Source organism: Oryx dammah, unplaced genomic scaffold (genome assembly GCF_014754425.2).
Source record: "Oryx dammah isolate SB20612 unplaced genomic scaffold, SCBI_Odam_1.1 HiC_scaffold_18, whole genome shotgun sequence".
NCBI lineage: Eukaryota > Metazoa > Chordata > Mammalia > Artiodactyla > Bovidae > Oryx > Oryx dammah.
Window position 1 is genome coordinate 110,811,923 of NW_024070202.1, and position 21,384 is coordinate 110,833,306.

At 41.9% G+C, this 21,384-nt stretch overlaps 1 protein-coding gene across 1 annotated transcript in view; it reads left to right on the forward strand.

The window, feature by feature from the left end:
- The window catches only part of CNTNAP2 (contactin associated protein 2), a 1,413,967-nt gene that overhangs the window by 980,498 nt on the left and 412,085 nt on the right, over positions 1–21,384 (forward strand). Inside the window, exon 13 of the mRNA XM_040259921.1 lies at positions 9,014–9,141. Within this exon, the coding sequence (XP_040115855.1) occupies positions 9,014–9,141 (128 nt within the window). The remainder of the gene's footprint in view (positions 1–9,013; positions 9,142–21,384) is intronic.

Consider the following 21,384-nt stretch of genomic DNA (forward strand, 5'->3'; position numbering starts at 1 on the left):
GTGTTGTTTATTTCAGCTTGTAATGAGACAGCCTCATGTGCACTGTGAACAAAGGCATTGACTTCTGATCCTGATTTTTCGAAACAAACATAAAGGAACTGGCCAACCTCCTCCATGTGATGGTAGGCCTGCTATTTTAAGAGCATGTGATCACCTCCATGGAGTTGTTTCAAGGATGTTAGGAATATTCCCCTTTCTGCCCAGTCCAGCCTCTATCATTCATAGAGATCTGATTTTCAAGAGCAATCTTTTGCCTCATGAAGGCATCACTTTAATTAAACATGAATGAAAAAAAAAAAAGGTTTGTCACATTATTTTCTGAAAGTGGTTTTAATAGGGGTGAGGACAGAGGAAGAATGAAAGCATTAATATCCTATTAAAGGAAAGGCAGTGGATTGCACTTCTCTTCCCTGGGAAGAGAAGATATAGAAAGATGGAGTTCAAGAACAAAAACAAACAAACAAAAAAAAGAGAGTAAAAATTCTCACTTAATTCAGAACAAATATGTTAGCTAAAACTGTCTGTAACCCTGGGTTTCCCAGGTGGCTCAGTGGTAAAGAATCTGCCTGCCGATGCAAGAGACACGAGAAATGTGAGTTCAGTCCCCGGGTGGGGAAGATCCCCTGGAGAAGGAAGTGGCAACCCACTCCAGTGTTCTTGCCTGGAGAATCCCATGGACGGAGGAGCCTGGGGGGCTGCCGTCCATAGGGTTGCAGGGGTGGGACACAACTTGGTGACTAACCCACCACCCCCACCCAGGAAGGTAGATCTCGACTCCACCTTGTTTGCACTCCTACCCATCTTGTGGTTCCTTTCTATATCTGCAGTTGTGAAAAATCTTTTCTGCTGGTCTTCAGATCATTCTCATGGACAGTTAGTCTGGAAATAGTTGTTATTTTGCTGTGCCCATGAAGGAGGTGAGTTCAGGGTCTTCCTGCTCTGCCAGCTTGGCCACATCCATCTGACCTGCTTTTTCTGAGTATTTGTTATGGAAAAAGTAAAATCTACTTTTCCTGAAATGGTAATCCACTCCATACTGGAGTCCATGGAATTGCAGAGTCAGACATGACTTAGGGACTAAACAACAGCAATAACGTTTTCCAAAGTAGCACGGGAATGGCTATTAGGAGATATAAGGGATCCAGAGGAAAGATACAAAGACTTACAGGTAATGTGAACATATTGTTTGAGCCAAAAATTGCATAAAATACTCCCAGAAGTTTAGAAACAGTCTTTGAAGATTTGATGCTATAAAGTACTGGCATTTCCAGGAGATTAGAGTTGCAAATGGTGACAGCTGAAGAGAATTTTACTTTTAGGCTTGTCCTGGTAAACCATGGATGTTTGGTTTTGGATGAATGAGATACAGTTCCTATTCGAAAGGTAGTTCGGGAATTTGCCACTGACCCTTATTCCTATCCCCAGACCCTGGCACCCATTAATCTACTTATCTTTACATGTTTGTCTTTTCTGGACACTTCATATGAACAGAATTATGACATATGTAGGCTTCTGTGTCTGACTTCTTGCCCTTAGCATCAAGTTTTTGAGGTTTATTCGTTTTGTGTTGTATGTGTTCACACTGTATTTCTTTTATTGCTGAACAATGTTCTGTTGTATATACTCTTAGTTTATCCATTTGCTGGTTGATGGGCATTTGGGTTGCTTCCACTTTGGGGCTATTGTGAATAAAGCTTCTGTAATCATCCAGCTAAAATCTTTGTATGGACATATGCTCTTCTTTAGGTAGATACCAGGAATGGAATTCTGGGGTCGTATGGTAAACCGATGTTTAACTTTTTAGAAACTACCAAACTGCTTTCAAAAGTGATTGCGCCACTTTACAATCTCATCAGTGATGAGTGATGGTTTTAGTTTCCTCCAATCCTTCTCAAGCTTGTTATTTATCTGTCCTTTCTGCTCTAGCTACCCTGATGGGAGTAATGTGGGCATCTCAGGAGACTTTTAATTTCATGTCTCTAATGACTAATAATATTAAGTATCTTCTCATGAGCTTAGTGCCCATGTCTATGTCTCTTTTTGTGACATCCTCTGTAGCTAAATCTTTGACTTCCTGGATTCTTCCAGAAATTTCTACCGAGGTGATTCTGTGATGGGAATACGTGAAAGTTCACTGACTAATTCTATATGTTTGTTTAAGTCACCAAGTACTTCTAAAACTTCATAAAGCAGGAGAATTCTTCTCTGCTAGAATTATGGAACTACTCATAGTGTGGTCACTTTCATAACATCTGGTAGAAAAGCAAGCTTATAATTGCAGAAGCTTAGACTGTTTATTTTCCTTCGGGGTTTTTTGTTTTTGTTTTTTTTACTGAGCTGAGGGCAAGACCAATCTGCCCAGAGGCTTGTTTGCTTTCTCAGCAGGAAAAGTAAAGAAGGCAAGGGAGGAGCAGCAGAATAAGACAGAATTCCTCAGGAAAATAGTACTGAAGTAAAAGAACCATCATGCCAGGTTAGAGAAGCAAATTCTGTAGAATCAAGTTTTCTTTTAATAACAACACTAATAAAAAGATTACAGGAGAGTCTGAGTTCAGGGCCTATTGGAAATGCATGATAGAATTTTTTTAGTGTACCAGCCCAGCAACAGATGTAATTAGATTATGTTAACATGATAAATAGTTACTGAATATCTCTCTAAATTAGATTGACCTCGATCGTTAAAGACCATAACTTTCAATGAAGTCTTGTTTTGCTTGCTAAATAATTTTCATGCTGGTGCTAAGATAGAAGTCTTATAGGTGTTTGGAAGGGAGCCTCTTGAGGTCTCAGTTTATTTTCTATCCACTCACACATCAGTTTTTGAAAGTGGGTTATGCTGCAGGAGCACACCAGATGCTTGGTGCTAGTCAAGCCACTTTATTGCCACCCGTGAATTTGTTTCTACAACCAATTTGTTTCCAGTGGAGTCGACTGTTTTGTGAGTTTGAAACACAGCTGTTTGTGACTTTAAAATCTCTGGAGCCCTATTTATATCCCATATCAAAAATGATTGAGAAGGTAACTTTATATATATATATATTTTTTTTAATTTTTCCTCAGCTGATTATTCTGTCCTATTTTCTTGGTTTAAGGAGTATCTGAGGGTTATCACTACAGTAGTCCCTCATCCGAGGTTTTACTCTGTAAGGTTTCAGATAACCTCAGTCAACAGTGATCTGAAAGTATTAAGTGGAAGATTTCAGAAATCAACAATTCAGTTGTGTTAAACTGCACTGTTTTGAGCAGTGTGATGAAATCTGAGGACATCCTTCCGCATCCACTTGAAAGGGAGTCAACCCTTTGTCCAGCGTGTTCCACCAAGACGGTCACTTATTCGCCTTCTGGGTTATCAGATGGACTGTCATGCTATTGTATTTCTTTTCCTCATTTTACTTAATAATGACCCCAAAGCGCAAGAGTAGCAATACTGGCAATTCAGGTATGCCAAAGAGAAGCCATTAAGTACTGCCCTTAAGTGAAAAGGCAATGATTTAACAAGGAAAGAAAACCATATGGTGAGGTTGCTGAGGTTTATGGTAAGAATGGACCTTCTATCCATGAGATTGTGAAGAAGGGAGAAGAAATGCGTGGTAGTTTTGCTATCACACCTCAGACTGCAAAAGTTATACCACAGTGCTTAGTTAGGATGGAAAAGGCATTAAGATACTGTATGTGTGTGTGAGAGGTCACATTCACAGCTTTATAATGTTATATTGTTATAACTGTCCTATTTTATCATTAGTTGTTAATCCCATATTGTGCCTCATTTATAAATTACTCTTTGTCACAGATATATAGAGTAGGTATAGGTAAAAGCTTTCAAATTGTGATGCTGGAGAAGACTTCAAAACTATGGTTTTTCCAGTAGTCACATATAGATGTGAGAGGTGGACCATAAGGAAAGCTGAGCACCAAAGAATTGATGCTTTTGAACTGTGGTGTTGGAGAAGACTCTTAAGAGTCCCTTGGACTACAAGGAGATCAGACCAGTCAATCCTAAAGGAAATCAGTCCTGAATATTCATTTGAAGGACTGATGCTGAAGCTGAAACTCCAATCCTTTAGCCACCTGATGCGAAGAACTGACTCATTGGAAAAGACCCTGATGCTGGGAAAGATTGATGGCAGAAGGAGAAGGGAATGACAGAGGATGAGATGGTTGGATGGCATCACCAACTATGGACATGAGTTTGAGCAAGCTCTGGGAGTTGGTGATGGACACGGAGGCCTGGCGTGCTGCAGTCCATGGGGCTGCAAAGAGTCGGACATGACTGAGTGACTGAACTGGACTGAGAAGACTCTTGAGAGTTCCTTGGACTGCAAGGAGATCAAACCAGTCAATCCTAAAGGAAATTAACCCTCAATATTCACTGGCAGCACTGATGCTGAAGTTGAAGCTCCAATACTTTGGCCTTGTGATGCGAAGAGCTGACTCATTTTAAAATACCTTGATGCTGGGAAAGATTGATGGCAAAAGGAGAAGAGGGTGGTAGAGGATGAGGTGGTTGGATGGCATCACCAACTCAAAGGACATGAATTTGAACAAACTCCAGGAGATAGTAGGACAGGGAAGCGTGGCGTGCTGCAGTCCATGGGATTTCAAAGAGTCAGATATGATTTAGCAACTGAACAACATAGGAAAAAGCATAGTACATGTAGGGTTTAGTACTATCCATGATTCCAGCCATCCACTGGGTGTCTTGGAACATATCCCTGTGGCTAAGGGGGATTTGTGTATTAGCTGAATTGTAACCTTTTGTAAACTTGTATGTACCACTAAAGAGGGTGATTAGTTCGGGGCCTGGGGTAGTTCTAGATCACTTTTACTAAGTATGTTGATGGTTCAGGGGATGTTTGTGAATATAACGTTACAGTACCTTTGAATTTACTAATTATAAATACTTTTCTCAACATTTCAAGATAGCTAAGTATATCTTTAAAAGTACATTTTCACTTCACCTGTAAATGAAAATAAAAAGGGTTTTGAATTAACATAGTTGCTTTTTGGTTTTCTGCTGTTTTGCTTTTCCTCTCCATCCCCCGCCCTTTGGAAAATCCTTGATTAGGATCCAGATAATCTAGAACTGAATCCAGACACTATGGTTATTGAGCTGGTGACCTTGGTCAAGATAAATTATCTGATTCTCATCAGTTGAATGGGGATAATGATGCCTCTATGGAAGAACTGATTTCAGATTAGATGCTGTCTACAAGAAACAGTGTAGTATACACAGGTGCTCAGTGGTAGGTACCCTATTGTTGTTATTGTTTTCTATGAATTAGAGCAGTGTTCCTAGTTTTCATCCTTTTCCTATTTTTCAAAATTTTTGAATACATATTTATAAAGAAGTATAAAAATAAGATAATAAGAACATTTTATGTTCACTATAAAACAAAATTTTTAAAAATGAAATAAAGTTGACATTAATATTTTTTCTAAAGTAGTAATAGAAATTAATCATTTTTTCCTTTAATCGGTTTTATAACTGTGATGTGATTCAGTTCAGTTCAGTCGCTCAGTCGTGTCCGACTCTTTGCGACCCCATGAATCGCATTAAATACATATTATTTTATATAGTCTTGAGTTACTAATTTGAAGATCTGCCTCTATTGTTTTTTTTTTTTCACTTTGACACTTGACTTTATTGGCTATCACAGTTGAAAAATATTACCTCAAGGTACATATAACAAACTAGATAAAAGTATATTTTCAAATGAATCATGATGTTAATTTTTCAGCTTTATTGACCAAAAATGTGAAGGTGTTGATAAAATGTAGTAAATTTCTATCATCTCTGAGTCAGTTTTATTTGCAAAGTAATTAATGACCCATTTCAGTATTATAAAATAAGTCCAAAATCCATTGGAACTCTACATTTACCAATTTATTACATATATTTTAAAACTATGTTTCTAAGTTGTAGAAGTATATAGATATGTAAATTCTTATGAGATTATGCACATATCAATTTTGGCAATAATACTACATAATGATTGGAATATTTCCAAGCATTTGTTTTCAAACTACTCTTTTATTAGCACAAGATTTGTTATAAAGTAGTCACTTTCTCATTCATCAAAAATGAACTGACAATACCAAGTATCAGGTAAAGATGTTGAGTATCCTGACATGTGATGGTCACATAGTGCAACCTCAATCAAAACATTGATTATTAATAAGTTCTAAGTTATTTCTCACTGCTGCTGCTGCTGCTGCTAAGTCGCTTCAGTCGTGTCCGCCTCTGCGCGACCCCATAGATGGCAGTCCACTAGGCTCCCCCATCCCTGGGATTCTCCAGGCAAGAACACTGGAGTGGGTTGCCATTTCCTTCTCCAGTGCATGAAAGTGAAAAGTGAAAGTGAATTTGCTCAGTTGTGTCCAACTCCTAGCGACCCCATGGACTGCAGCCCACCAGGCTCCTCCATCCATGGGATTTTCCAGGCAAGAGTACTGGAGTGGGGTGCCATTGCCTTCTCACTGCTAGAGTGAATAAATGTCAGCTTAAATGTCACCCCCCCCCACCTCAAAGATAGTCTTATGTCCCTTCCCTAACCCTACACTCAACTGTGGGATAAGTTGCACACTAGGCCACCGTGATTATCAGTGGGATATTTGACCAATCAGTTCCCAAAGGAAAAATGGATACTGATGATTTGGAGTAAGAGTGGACAGCATGTTCTTAAAGGGCCAGGCAATATTTTAGGCATTGAGGGCCACATGGTCTCTATCACAGCTACTCAACTCTGCTGATGTAACCTGGAGACACCGTAGATGATATGTAAAAAAGAAAAAAATTTTAATTAAAATTTTTTTAAAAAATTAAAAGTTTTATTTCAGTAAAATTTTACATATGATTTTTGATTTTTATGTATTTTTATGTATTTTTTATGTATTTTTACATAAAATGCATAATTCGATTTTTTGATTTTTATGTAATTTTCATATGGCATAAAATATTGCCCTGCTTTGGATTTCTTTTCAACTGTTTAAAACAAATTTTAAATAGCTTATGGTCCATCCCAGAAAAAGGAACAAGATGAATTTTTCTCAGCTCTTAGCTGGCAGATCCCTTACTTAGATGATAATGAACTTGTAGAGACTCTCAGCCTGACATTCCACAGGAATGTACATTATTTCAGTAGATTGTCAAATTATAAGGGTGTTTGCTTTATTGTCCCTTAAGAAACACTAAATATGCAAATTTAATAGCAAAGGCTTTCTTCCCTCTCTGACATAATATTAACCAAGAGAACTTCTAATATAAGGAGTGAAAGTGTTAGTCACTCAGTCGTGTCCCACTCTTTTGTGACCCCACAGACTGTAGCCCACCAGGCTCCTCTGTCCATGGAATTCTCCAGGCAAGAATGCTGGAGTGGGTAGCCACTCCCTTCTCCAGAGGATCTTCCTGATCCAGGGACTGAACCCGGGTCTCCTGCATTGCAGGCAGATTCTTTTTTTTTTTTTTTTTTCAATTTTTATTTTTTTTAAATTTATTTATTTTTTATTTTACTTTACAATTCTGTATTGGTTTTGCCATACATTGACATGAATCCACCACGGGTGTACATGCATTCCCAATTACTGTCTGAGTCACCAGGAGGTGGGCTTACAAATTATTTGAGTCTGGATCATCAGTAGCTGCAATGTCAGTAAGAGCCACAGTGCTTTTCTGCATGATCTTGTTCTCATTTGATTTTTTTTTTTAAGTTAACTTTATCTTGGAAACACTGACATAACCAAAGCAGTGGAAAATAAACTTGTTTGGGGTCCACTGGCTAAATTCTGTGACTCCTTCCTGGGTTTCTGTGGGTCCTGACACACGAAGGAGCGTGTGTTCAGTGATGTTCTAGAAAGCCAGAGGAGCCATTAACTGCTGCTAACAGCACAGCATTTTGGAGGCAGGTCTCCAAGTTTGCTTCTCCTCAATTGCCAGCAAGAGATGCAACTGGCAGATCTTTCACCTGACTACTGAACTCTCTCTCTCTCGTTCTTCCGTCATCCAAAATCAGTTGTCTCTCCTGTGATCAGTTGTACATACAGTTTCAAAATTCTCATTTACATTTAGGCTGAACAGTGCACAAAATCATGCAAAAAGATAAATCTGTGGAATGACTTGACCCTGTTGTGCATCTCCCAGCCATCCAGCCCCAAGTCAGGGGCTCTCTCAGCCACAGCAGTACAAAAAGAGGATGAGGGCCAGGCATTTCCTGTCAAAGTAAAATCTGTCCTGCCACATAACTCATCTTGGCTCCATCCCCAAGAACATCTTGTGTATTTCTATGCTTCATCCTAGAGTCAGTGCTTTACAACTAGCCTTGCCCTCTCCCTCTATTTAGGGTGGGTACAGGGTTGAGTTATGAGACCTGAAACAAGATAACAAGATAAGCATAAACAGGAGGCGAAATCCAAGAAAAAGGCCAGGTTGGGCTGGCATCTAAACTCCACTCCTCATTATAGATGGAAATAGACACTTAGTGAGCACCTGCTCTGTGTTGGAAACTTAAAAGTCTTTTGGTTGTTAAAGTAAACAAGAGATGAAGGAACAAAAAGTGTCTCTTATTTAGCTGATTCACAGCAGGAAAGAAAGCAATTAAGGAGACAAGGGTATTTTTTTTAATCGGGCTTTGTTTCTCATTTTATGCAAGAGATCTCGTTGACTTTGTTGAACTTTCGATTCCATGACAGCAGCAAACGGCACACATGCTCAGGTGTTTGATGTGAGTGCTTCAAGCAACGTGGTAATCTACACTCAGCCTGAAACTGTATGCTGTGTCCTGGTTGTGACTCCGGAAAGCAGGGTGTCAGTTCTGTTTTCCAGAAAGCAAAGAGGTCGCAGTTGCTTCTGAGCCATGAGTTGCAAAACCACCAAGTGGAAGAGAGGAGCATCTCTTTAACTGTGGTTCTCTGAGCTGTTATTGGAATGTGGTCATTTGTCGGACAACTTAAACAATAATCAGAAAAGATGTGTTTCTAACATAGCCTCCTCATATGTTTGTCTTTCCTTGTGATTCAGGAGAAAGGATGCTGGTTTCTTATCCTACAAAGATCACCTGCCCGTCAGCCAGGTGGTGGTTGGAGATACCGACCGGCAAGGCTCAGAAGCCAAACTGAGTGTGGGTCCCCTGCGCTGCCAAGGAGACAGTAAGTGTGCCTGCAGTGGTGGCTTGCACCTTCTTATCAATTTTAAATAGTGTTTCCTGGCAAATCAGAGGTTGGCAGAAAAACAGATTGCTCTTTGGTATAAATAGAGCCAAATAGAGGGCTAAGTAGACCTTAATACATAGAGGAGGGTGACAGCTAAAATGTCTCCAGTATTGGAGCCTAGATCTGGGCATAAAGTGTGGACGTTCATCTATCTTGTATATTTGTAGGTAACGACTGTGACTACCTAAGTTTATGGTGATATAAGCAGCAAAGCTAATAGCATAAGCAGCACTCAACAGCTGTGATTCCACTGAGTGCTGCTGTTAATGCCATTAGCATGACTATTTATATCACCATAAACTCAGTTTATGGTGATATAAATAGTCACATTATGGCTTAATGTATCATTGTAAACTCGGATTATGGTCATATAAAGTTTGACATTATTGCTATCAAGTTTCATCATCATCAGAGCTTGATGGTCCCTTGTAAGCCAAAGAGTGTTTCTGTAACTACATCTTGCTTTCGAGTTTCGGCACCACAGAAAGGAATTTGGGGCTGCAGGAAGTCAGGGAGTGAGAGCAATGATCCCACCTAATTAAGGGTACCATCAGGATTTTATGCTTTGTGATACCCTTCAGTGTGCTTTATGTGCAGTCAGAGGGAGATGGTGACAGGTTGCTATGGGGATTCTGCGATGAGCATCCTGGGTCTCATTTCCCCTCTTCTTGTTGGCACACGTGATTTGGGCAGCCCTTCCGGGAGTTCTGTGCTTTTGTGATTATGTGCAGGGCATCAGGAGACCTGGATTCTGTTCCCTGGGTAACTGACTTGCCTGGAGACCTCAGGCAGATCCCTCTTCTTCTCAGCTGTGGTGCTGAGAATACCACCTGCATCCCAACTTCTCCTGAGGAGGCCATAAAGATTTTAGTGCCCGGATCTGGAGTCCTCCTAGCGAAGCATTCTGTGAGATGGACTGTTATTACCGCTTCCATAAATAAAGGGAGAATTAGACCTACTCAATATAATAAATTCTTGCCTCCACTCAAGGAGATGTCCTAAGGAATGTAAGGAGGCATGCTCAGCTGCTTACTGCTTAGTACGTCGAGGCTGTCGGCAGTTAAACCACACGATGTTCCAGATACAGAGGAGAGATGGAGCCTGTTCTGATTTTTCTCTTCTTACATACAGAAAATGAATGCGCTATCCTTAAAATTAAATTGGTCAAAAGAACTTTATCATGCATTTACTAGACAATAATACTTCTTTTGTCTAGTCAACTTTAACAGAACTGTATGATAAGAAATTAGTGTTTACTGCTTAAGAAAAAGATATTGACATAAAATAATATAGATGCATTTTAAACATATTTTGAGAGATGGATTATAGTGTCATGCTCAAAATAGGCAGGTTCTCATGTATGCGCCAGTGAAAATCAGTTTCTTTTTGTCATAATTACTCATTAATATATAAAGGTATTCTCACTTATCAATTCTAATCATGAAGTTAGCTTTGAATTAGATAAGGGGTTCCCCTTAAGTAATGAATAAGCTCAATGTAGTTATGAAATCCAGCTTCTGCAGATTTTTGTTACCATTCTTAAAGAAAAGATCCCAGCTACATTAAATAGTATATGTGTGAGTATATTAACAGTTTATAGCTAATATTAGCGTGTTTGCTCATACTAAATCAGTCCTCAGGAAGAATTTATTAAGTGTCTGCTATTTATCTAGCACTTTACTAGGTATTCTGTGAATTAAACAAAAGTCATGTTTTGTGAAAAGCACATACGAAAGTATTGGAAAACACAAAATGTTTGATAATTTAATAGATTTGTGATATAAAAGTATTGCAGCTGATGCTGAAGAAAGAAGTGATACCTGTTTCAGGAAGACTTTATATTTAAAAGGGGAAATAGCAAAAGTCTGGTGGTCAGTGCTCATTTGTATTTTTCTCCCAAGGCTGTTGCTCTTAGAAACATTCTTAGGACGGTTGATAGACAAAGAGCTGTCCTGTTCACTGACACTGTATGGCCTCCAGCTTCTTGTAGGACTGCAGCTTCATCAGTACTTCTTAATTCATATTTTACCTGATATTTCATGCAAACAAAAGCACAGTGAATCTTTAATTGCAATTATGTGGAATATTTTTGTGTCCAAGAGAGAGAAGTCTTCAGTTTTTGCAGGCAACTGGCAATATTCCATACCTAGAACCTGAATTGCCAAGGAGCAGTTAGCAGTTTTGATGCCCACCTTCCTTTTCAGAATGTTCTAACTTGGACCCAGTAATGATAAAGTGCCCACATCATAGCATTTCCCAGGTTTTACACATGTGTGGTTTCCTTGGATACAGCCCCCTGTGAGCTGGGTAAGGTAAATATTAGCCTTTCTGTTTTACAAATGAACAAAATATTTCTTTGAAAATGTCATTTAAGCAACAAACTTCTGTGCCCCTTTACAGCCTCTGTGAGGCTCCCGGAGGAAAGACAGAGCAGAGAATATACACAGCTTCCTCTGCACAAAGTCAGGCTTGTTTCCTTGTCTCCATTCACATCTCTAAGTCTACGGCAGAAATTAAATTGTTTTAAATATATGTCATCTGGGTCTCTCCCCACTCGCATCCAGTTACCAATACTGCGTGAATGTCAGGGGAATTAAATTCTAATTTGTATAACTTGAAAAGTGACATCGTACATATATCCTCTTGTTTGTAGAGATTAACTCTGTGTCATTTACTGAAGTCTGTGCCAAGCTACAGTTTAAAAAACCAAATCTGCTGCTGAGGAGTGTCTTTCTCTATTTGAGGACTTGAATGATGACAGCCCCCAGAAGCTCTGTCTTGAATTAGGTCTGGTTCTATTCCCCTAGTCTTAGAGAATGAAACAATTTTTGTGGGCTCTGACCAACCGTTTCGGCGGCTTCAGTTGATTTCATCATGCCTGCTGAGTTTCATTTTTACTTTGATTCATCTGAACTCATAGACCCATATAATCAAAATGCTAAGAAAAATCAGTGAATTCCAGAATCTGCTGCACTTCCCGTATAGCACTGTAAAATGCTGATGCCCTCAGACTTTGGCGTCTTCTTATTCGAACACATTTAAATGGAAACCTCAAATCTAAATGAAACTGAAAGTGTGACTGAGGACAGATGGTTAGCTAAGATAAAAAGTAGCGTAAAATTACAAATCTCCCCCCACCCTAAATCGCACATACTCACCTAGGAGAAACAATGGAGCTATCTATTTAGAGGATCGAAAGGGCTGATAGAATAGAAATTGTTTTCAAATTTAATATATAATTATTCTTGCAGGAGGTTGCTGAGCTTCTATGGAATTAGTTCAAAAACAAATTATGTCAGGTTTGGAAGGTAGGAATCCTTTTTGTAACTATATATAGAGACTATAATTAATTGTAGAAGGAAAGTACTTGCTAGATAATTGTCTTATTCTCAACCATATGAGGCAAAGAGTTCTCATATCTCCTATAGGGATACAGGGACTTTAAACAATTAATTAAGAGCAAGTTTATTACAAAAGCAAATGTTTTGAATACACTTGGGTAGAAACAATCAGGAGAACGTGTTACTCAAGGACCTCTGTGTGCCAAGTCATTTCAGTCGTGTCTAACTCTTTGCAACCCTATGGACTATAACCCACCAAGCTCCTCTGTCCACGGAATTCTCCAGGCAAGAATACTGGAGTAGGTTGCCGTTTCCTCCTCCAGGGCATCTTCCCAATACAGGGATCAAACCTGCATCTCTTGTGTGTCCTGCCTTGGCAGGCAGGTTCTTTACCACTATCGCCACCTGGGATGCCCCAAGGATCTCTGAGTCCAGGCCAGAAACCCACCTGGCTGTCAGCATGACAGGCAGAGCGCCGTAGTCACGGTGGATGTTTAAGATGTCAGTTCAGGTTCTTAGAGCTGCAGAGGTGACTCTGAGAGGCCAAGAAGCAAAGGTAAGGCAGACACCATCCTATTTAGGGACACTCCGAGGGCAGAGACAACAAAAGAAATAAAGATGATGATGGAGCTTTATCCAAATGACAGTGGACATGTGTTTTTTGGGAATGCAATCCTGTGTGCCTGAGATGTGTAAAGGCCACCCTCTACTGTAAGACGTTTATAAACCAGGGCCTTCCCTGGCCATTAACCTTACCAAGAAGGACAGAGCAAGGACTGTATCTAACGTCGTTTCTCCAAAGATAAGACACTTCAGTGGGGGGTTCAAATGAGTATCATCCCCCAGGGGCTCAAACAGGCCCTTGTCTCTGCTGTTTCATGCTTGGAAGAGACAAGAAAGGGAAAGGGCCCAGCATGCGGGTGATGCTGGTGGTTTAGTCGCTAAGTCATGTAGTTGCAGCCCCATGGACCGTAGCCCACCAGGCTCCTCTGTCCCTGGGATTTTCTAGACAAGAATCCTGGAGCTGGTAGCCATTTCCTGCTCCAGGGCAATCTTCCCAACCCAAGGATCGAACCAGCATCTCCTGCATTAGCAGGTGGATTCTTTACCGCTGAGCCATCAAGGAAGCCCCTTATGCAGGCTGTAACACGCACTTTATATTCATTTTCTCCCAATTCTTCCAACATCCCCTATGTGATGGTATCTTTGTGTTTGTACCAAGGGGGAAATAGACTTATTGCGTGGTTTGCCGATAAGAGCTGGAGCCAGGAGATCTGTGTGGTTCCAGAGCAAATTCCAGAATGGATCATACTGAATCACTCTCATAACTATGTCCTCAGAAGATGCTCCAATCTCTTCTCCTTTCCCCATTTCTTCCCGTGAAATGTAGCTGTCTGTCCTTGGGTCAAGTACATCTAAACGCACAAACACAGAATCAGCAACACTCTAGTGGTGGAAGACACTTAGAGATCAGACAGTGCAAATCTCTGCGTTTCCAGACATGGGAACTTGGCTCCAGGGAGGGTAAGTGATCAAGCCAGGGGCTCCCAGCTTGTCTATGGCAGAGCACGTGGAGAGAGAGTTCGACAAGAGCCTTCATCTTTAATAATTCCCAGTGGCCAAGATGCATGTTGAGATCCAAACAGAGAGCTTTGACCTGGAATCCTGACCCCGGGCCCCTGCCCACCAACAGCTAAGTGGAGTACTAAGGTGGTGCTGAGCACTTCCTCTTGCCCTACTGTGGGATCAACCGACTGGAGACCAGACAGAAAGCTCAGCGTCGGAGACAGAAAGTTAGTGACTTCAGGGTTTTTGTGTTTTGTTCTTACTTCTGGTTCTAGGCAGTTTTTTAGCTGATAGTATCCAACAAGGGGCTTCCCTTGTAGCTCAGTTGGTAAAGAATCTGCCTGCAATGCAGGACACCTGGGTTTGATTCGTGGGTTGGGAAGATCCCCTGGAGAAGGAAATGGCAACCCAGTCCAGGATTCTTGCCTGGAGAATCCAAGGGACAGAAGAGCCTGGCAGGCTATAGTCCGTGGGGTCGCAATAGTCAGACACGACTTAGCAACTAAACCACCACCACCATCCAACAAGGGGGTTAAAAAAAAAAGAGAACAGTTATGTGTAGAAACCATTAACTCCTATTATTTTTTTTCTTAATGTCCCAGCCTCTGCTGCTATTGCCACTGGCGACTACTGTCTGAGAAGCAGCAGTGGCACTAAGAACTAGCAGAAAGAGTGAAATTTTTAGGATCAAAACCTAGGCTGATTCCCATGAAAGGACTGAACCCTCTGGGCATGTCTGAGGGCAGCGCCAATGACAAAGGCGGCAGATGCAGAAAGAAGGAAGCTTCCCTCTGGTCTCCAGACTCGGGAGTGATTTTAAACGTTTAGAAGTGGACAGAGCCCCGGGGAAGTGTCAGCTTTCATATTATTTGGCCACTTAGCTTGAACTGCAAACCCACTGTGGAAATGAGCAGTGAAATCAGTTACAGTTTGGGGAGGAAAAAAGGTATTTCTATTTAATAATGGAGAAGGAAATGGCAACCCACTCCAGTATTCTCACCTGGAAAATCCCATGGACAGAGGAGCCTCTTAGGCTGCAATCCATGGGGTCGCAAAGAGTCGGACACGACTGAGCAACTTCACTTTCACTTTCACTATTTGATAACGTTGTTGTTAAGTCGCTCAGTCAGGTCTGACTCCTTGCCACCTCATGAACTGCAGCACGCCAGGCTTCCCTGTCTTTCCCTATCTCCCAGAATTTTCTTAGACTCTTGTCCATCGAGTCGGTGATGCCATCCAACCATCTCATCCTCTGTTGTCCCCTTCTGTCCTCCTGCTTTCAATCTTTCCCAGCATCAGGGTCTTTTCCAATGAGTCAGCTCTTCGCATCAGGTGGCCAAAGTATCGGAGCTTCAGAGTCAGTCCTTCCAGTGAATATTCACAATTGATTTCCCTTAGGATAATAGATGTGATGATATCTGATAATGGATGTGGTATTTGTGTGCATGTGGCTGCCTTTCCAACCCTGCTTGTGTTCAGAGGAATCACCCATCCCCCAGAGGAGATCCACCAGGCTGAGCAAGTCTCTTCCTTTCTGAACTTGTCACAGGATCCCAGAGGCAGGAGGGACATTGTTCTGTGAATTGAATCCCCACAACTGGGTTCCTCTGCTGAGCCTTCCAAGCCATCTCTCTAATCTTCTTACAGAAGAGTGTTAGGCCTGCTCCACTGGTTCTAAGAATTCCTGATGTGGAACATGCTTGGAATCAAGAAAATTACTAGGTGAAACGGTTTCTTATCTGTCCAGTATCTACTCCTGGAATTTAATTCAACCGAACAGGCTTTACTGAGGCAAGTGGGGCATGGCTCCCGTCCCGGATGGGTTTATGTTTCTGTTGGTTTGTGTTTTAAAGTTTTATTTTGTATTGGGGTATAGCCAATTAACCAAGTTGTGATAGTTTCAGGTGAATGGTGAAGGGACTCAACCATACATATCCATTCTCCCCTAAACGTCCCTCCCATCCAGGCTGCCACATAACACTAAGCAGAGTTCTATGTTCGTACAGTAGGTCCTTGTTGGTTATAGCTTATGTTTTATCGAGGGTGACAAGTCTGATGAAGAGGAAATTTGGATGGAAACGTGGGTTCTTAGTGGAAGTTTGAAAAAGTTTGGCGGTCTTGAGTATCACCGCTTCCCAAACGTTAACGTGCTCAGAAATCACCCGGGGATCTTGGTAAAATGCAGATTTCAATTCAGGAAGTCTGGGCCAGGACTAGAGGTGCCACTGTGACTGCCACTGGCTAGCGGTCCGCACTCTGAGTAGCAGCATTGGAGAGCAGCACATTGAATAGTGTAGATGAGGGAATTCTACACACCTGTCTCCCCATCCCGGCTCCCTCCCTCAGCAGCCATGTGCCTTTGAACCAGTTCCTTAACCTCTCTGAGCTTCTACTTCCTGCTCACAACCTTCTCTCAGCTGCAAATGAGAAAAATCATAGCTGCATCACTGCAGTGGTTCTTTTAAGCTGAAATTCCCTGCAGCTTTGCACGTGGTCAGCGTTCTCTGACTGTCATCCCCTCCATTGTTATTACATTCATTCATTGTGGGAAGAGTGACAAGCCTGCTAACAAGAAAGCTCTCCCCACCTCCCTATCCTACATCCCACTGTCTTTACCCTTAATTCTTCCCTGCTTTTGGAGAAAATCTACCTTTTCTCATAGCTGAGGGTTGGCACCCAGTGAGTAGCCTCATTCCAGGGGTTGGTGACCACAACCCCTGCTTGGAGCTCAGCTCCCAAAGTGATATCTGTCCATGCAAAGATCCCTCTTTCCTTCTCTCTCATCACCCTTGCTGGCAGCAAATGGAAGCCACCCCCTTAGCTTGCTGCCTTCTTCAGAAACTATCCTTGGAAAACCAGGAGGACTCTAGCAAAACACACAAAGAGCCCAATAACACGCAGGGCGCTCACTGTTCCCAACGACAACCACAAAAGGAGCCTTTCATCCAAGCAGGGAGTCAGTTAACCTTTTCTATAAAAGATCTGCAGGAAGTATTCTAGGCTTTGGGACCACACAGGCTATTAGAACCACTCAGCCCTGCAGTGTGAAAGCTGTTGTCGACAATATGTAAACCGATGCACGTGGATGATTAAAACAAAATGTGACTTAGAAAGGAAACAGGCTGGATTTGGCCTGAAGGCCATAGTTTGCTGAACCTCTGACCCAGATTGTAAATTTTTTTTTTTTTTTTGAGAATTTGGGGAAAAAATGCACAGGACTTGAAAAATATATGGAATTATGGCAGAATTTTTTTAATCTAGATTTTATCTGGTTTTCAAGCTCAGTCACGGTAACCTGCCAATTCACCCACTGATCAGCTTGAGTAGGGATTCCCCTCACCTTTACGTCCTCATCTTTCTCCATGCAGACTTGGATTTCAGCCTAGATTATGTGGTAACTTCTATATATACAATCAGCATTGATCAAAGACATCGTGTGAATGTTCAGTCGCTCAGTTGTGTCTGACTCTTTGAGACCCCATGGACGAGAGCATGTCCGGCCTCCTTGTCCATCACCAACTCCCAGAGTTCACCCAAACTCATGTCCATCGAGTCAGTGATGCCATCCAACCATCTCATCCTCTGTCGTCCCCTTCTCCTCCCACCTTCAATCTTTCCCAGCATCAGGGTCTTTTCCAATGTGTCAGCTCTTCACATGAGGTGGCCAAAGTACTGGGGTTTCAGCTTTAGCATCAGTCCTTCCAAAGAAATCCCAGGACTGATCTCCTTTAGGATGGACTGGTTGGATCTCCTTGCAGTCCAAGGGACTCTCAAGAGTCTTCTCCAACACTACAGTTCAAAAGCATCAATTCTTTGGCACTCAGCTTTCTTTACAGTCCAGCTCTCACAACCATACATGACCCCAGGAAAAACCATAGCCTTGACTAGATGGACCTTTGTTGGCAAAGTAATGTCTCTGCTTTTTAACATGCTGTCTAGGTTGGTCATAACTCCCCTGGAGTGTAGTGAAGTACAAACTACATTTCTTGCTTTCAAGGAGCCTACAAAAACATAGGCCCTCCAGAGTGAAGTTCATATTCACTATTGTAATGCACCTATTATCCAGGGGTCTGTTCAAAGCTGTAATTCAGATTGTGGCACTTTATGACTTTCTACCCTTCGCTCTTAAGATGCCAACCCTTACCACGGCTGACCTGTCCCACCCTCTGGTCATCCCCAGTTCATCCATTCCAGCCCCACTGGTCTCATATCTCCACTGTGCTTTGCTTGTTGCCACCTCAAGAACTTGTCCCTGCTGGTTTCCTCTGCCTGGAAATTTCTCCTTGTCGAGCCTTACCTGGGCTACAGGTCTCAGCTGCGATATTAACTCTTCTGAGACTGTCTTCCCTTCCCACTTGGTTAACAGTCACCCACACCTTGCCACTGTCCATAGAACTGACCCCATTCTGAAATTCTCTCTGTGAAGCTACAACAGGACTCTTAACACCAAATGCCTGGCATCAGCATAGATTTCACAGCCCCTAAGAAATCTGCCTTTTCTTCAGACCCCAAGGGCAAATATAGAGGGGATTCCCAGGCCACCTGTTCTTATGACCAACTGACTACAAATTTAGGGGTTCCCACCATTTCTTTGGGCTCCCCACTAGTGGCACTAGTGGTAAAGGAACCCACCTGCCAATGTGGGAGATGTAAGAGATGCAGGTTCGACTCCTGGGTCGGGAAGATCCCCTGGAGGAGAACACAGCAACCCACTCCAATATTCTTGCCTGGAGAATCCCATGTACAGAGGGGCCTGGTGAGCTATGCTCCATAGGATCACAAAGAGTTGAACACAGCTGAAGCAACTTAGCATGTATGCACTATCTCCTCAGGACCAAAGGTTTACTACAATGACTCGGTGAAGTCAGGAAAGCACAGCGCTTCAGATTGATGTTTTATTATAGGAGGTACAGATCAGGACTGGCTGAATGGACAGATGCACGGGGTAAGTTCTGGGAGGGCTGAAAATGCAGAGTCCCTGTGTCTTCTCCTCATGGAGTGGGGCCTGTCGCCCTCCAGCATATCAGTGTGGGTCACTAACCAGAGAAGCTCACCTGAGCTTCGGATGTCCAGATTTTTTACTGGGGTTTCATTATGTTGGAGAAGGAAATGGCAGCCCATTCCAGCTTTTCTTGCCTGAAAAATTCCATGGACAGAGGACTCTGGCAGGGTCAGTCCATGGAGTTGAAAAGAGTCGGACGCAACTGAGCACCCATAATGTAGGCTTGGATCAGTAAGTCATTGGCCCATGAACGAATTCAGTCTCCATCTTCCCTTCCTTCTCCTTCCTAGAGATGGCGCTGAAACATGGTGGTTCAAAGCCCCGAGCCTCTAATCCCATGGTTGCTCTTCCAGGCAGGGCCATTCTCCATCTTAAAAGGATCTGAGGGCCCATCACGAGTAACAAAGACACTCCTGTCAATCAGGAAGTTCCCAGGGTCTAGAAGCTCTAGGAACTTGGGACAAAGACCAGATAAATTATCCCTTACCCACCCAGTTCTCTCCTCTGTGTGCTTGCAGGATTATTGTCCTCACTCCTAAGAGTAGGCGGAGACTCAGGCAGAGTCTGTACCCCCTGCCAGGATGGCGTCTGCCACATTCAGCAGCTCAACTGTGTGTCCTTAATGAGTGTGTGCACGCATGCTCGGTCACTCCTGTCCTGTCCGGCTCTGTGCAATCACGTGGACTGTAGCCCGCCAAGCTCCTCTGTCCATGGGATTCTTCAGGCAAGAATATTGCAGTGGGCTGCTATGCCCTTCTTCAGGAGTTCTTCCCAACCCGGGGATCAAATCTGTCTCGTCTCCTGCATTGGCAGGCAGGTTCTTTACCACTAGGGTCACCTGGGAAGCCCATGAGTGGTTAAATAAAAGATTCAAATAACCATTTCAGACTAACAATGGAGGCAGTGCCACCAGGCATTCCATGATAAATTGCAGAAAACTTGCAGAGACAATAATTGCTACAGAGGTCCAAGAGAGGAACCATCACTTGATTTATATGCACAACTCTTTTTAACCTCAACAAGGCTTTTGCACATTTATTCATCTTAACTAAATGAAAACTTTTATTCTTTTGTACTTTGAAAATCCCTTGAATCCGATGATTATCTTCAAATTAAGGATTAAAAAAAAAACAAAACTCTTTTGCTAAGTTTCTATATTTTCTCTGGCATTTCTAAATTAAGATGCACATGAAGCATTAAATTTATAGAACTCATTGTTTAATCTAAATTAGATTAACCCCCCTGGCTCTTCAGAGATCCAAGCACACTGTTCCACACTTTTGTTTACCGTGTCTCAAGGTTATTACTGACAAAATTACAATTAGTCAGTACTTCAAATCTATTGTTAGGGTGCTAAGCTGTGAGCTATAAACTACCTCACTCTGGCATAATTAAAACTGTGTTCCAGTTCACCTATTTTATGATACCTACTTGGCTTTTCATAAAGCTTCTTTTCACAATCTGAGCTACATTCAGACCTTGCAAACTCAGGAACTTTATTGAAGAAAACTTTTAATAAAGCCTCTTTTTGTAGTTTGCTGATAGATCCAGAGCAGCAATCTGGGTTAAAAAATGATGCCTATACTAAACTATGGCAAGTCTTATGTAACATGGCATTAATATCATTAAAATGAATTCTAATTCAAAACTCACCAGGTATACATATATAAAACAGTACATTTTAATTTGTATCCACCTATTGGCAAAGCAAAATCTCATTATATGAGAGTAAACTAACAGACAATATGAGTTAAACATAAAATTGGATTTAAAGGAAAGATATACCAACTTAAGTAGGTGTGCTCAGTTGTGTCCGACTCTTTGCAGCCCCATAAACTGTAGCCCTCCAGGCTCCTCTGTCTATGGAATTTTCCAGGCAAGGATACTGGAGTAGGTTGCCTTTCCCTCCTTCAGGGGAGTTTCCCAACCCAGGGATCAAACCCGCATAACAGGCAGGTTCTTTACCACTGGCGCCACCTGGGAAGCAGCTCATGGAACTAGATTTAAAATCCCCAGTTAAAAAGAAAAGGGACTCCAGTGTCTTATCCACACGTTTTACCTTTGAGCCAGTTCAAGAGTCAGTTGTCCTAAAGTAAATGCATACCTTCAAGTGACCTATAAGGGAAAAATACCAGTTCGAGATTAACGATCAAGAATGTAAGTCATTCCAGAAGTGTGACGGAAAGAACCAGTCTGCAAGGATAGCTGGGTCTTTTGATGAAGGAGAAGTAGTTTACCCATTAAGATTCTCTCTGTGCCTCTTCTGTTCAA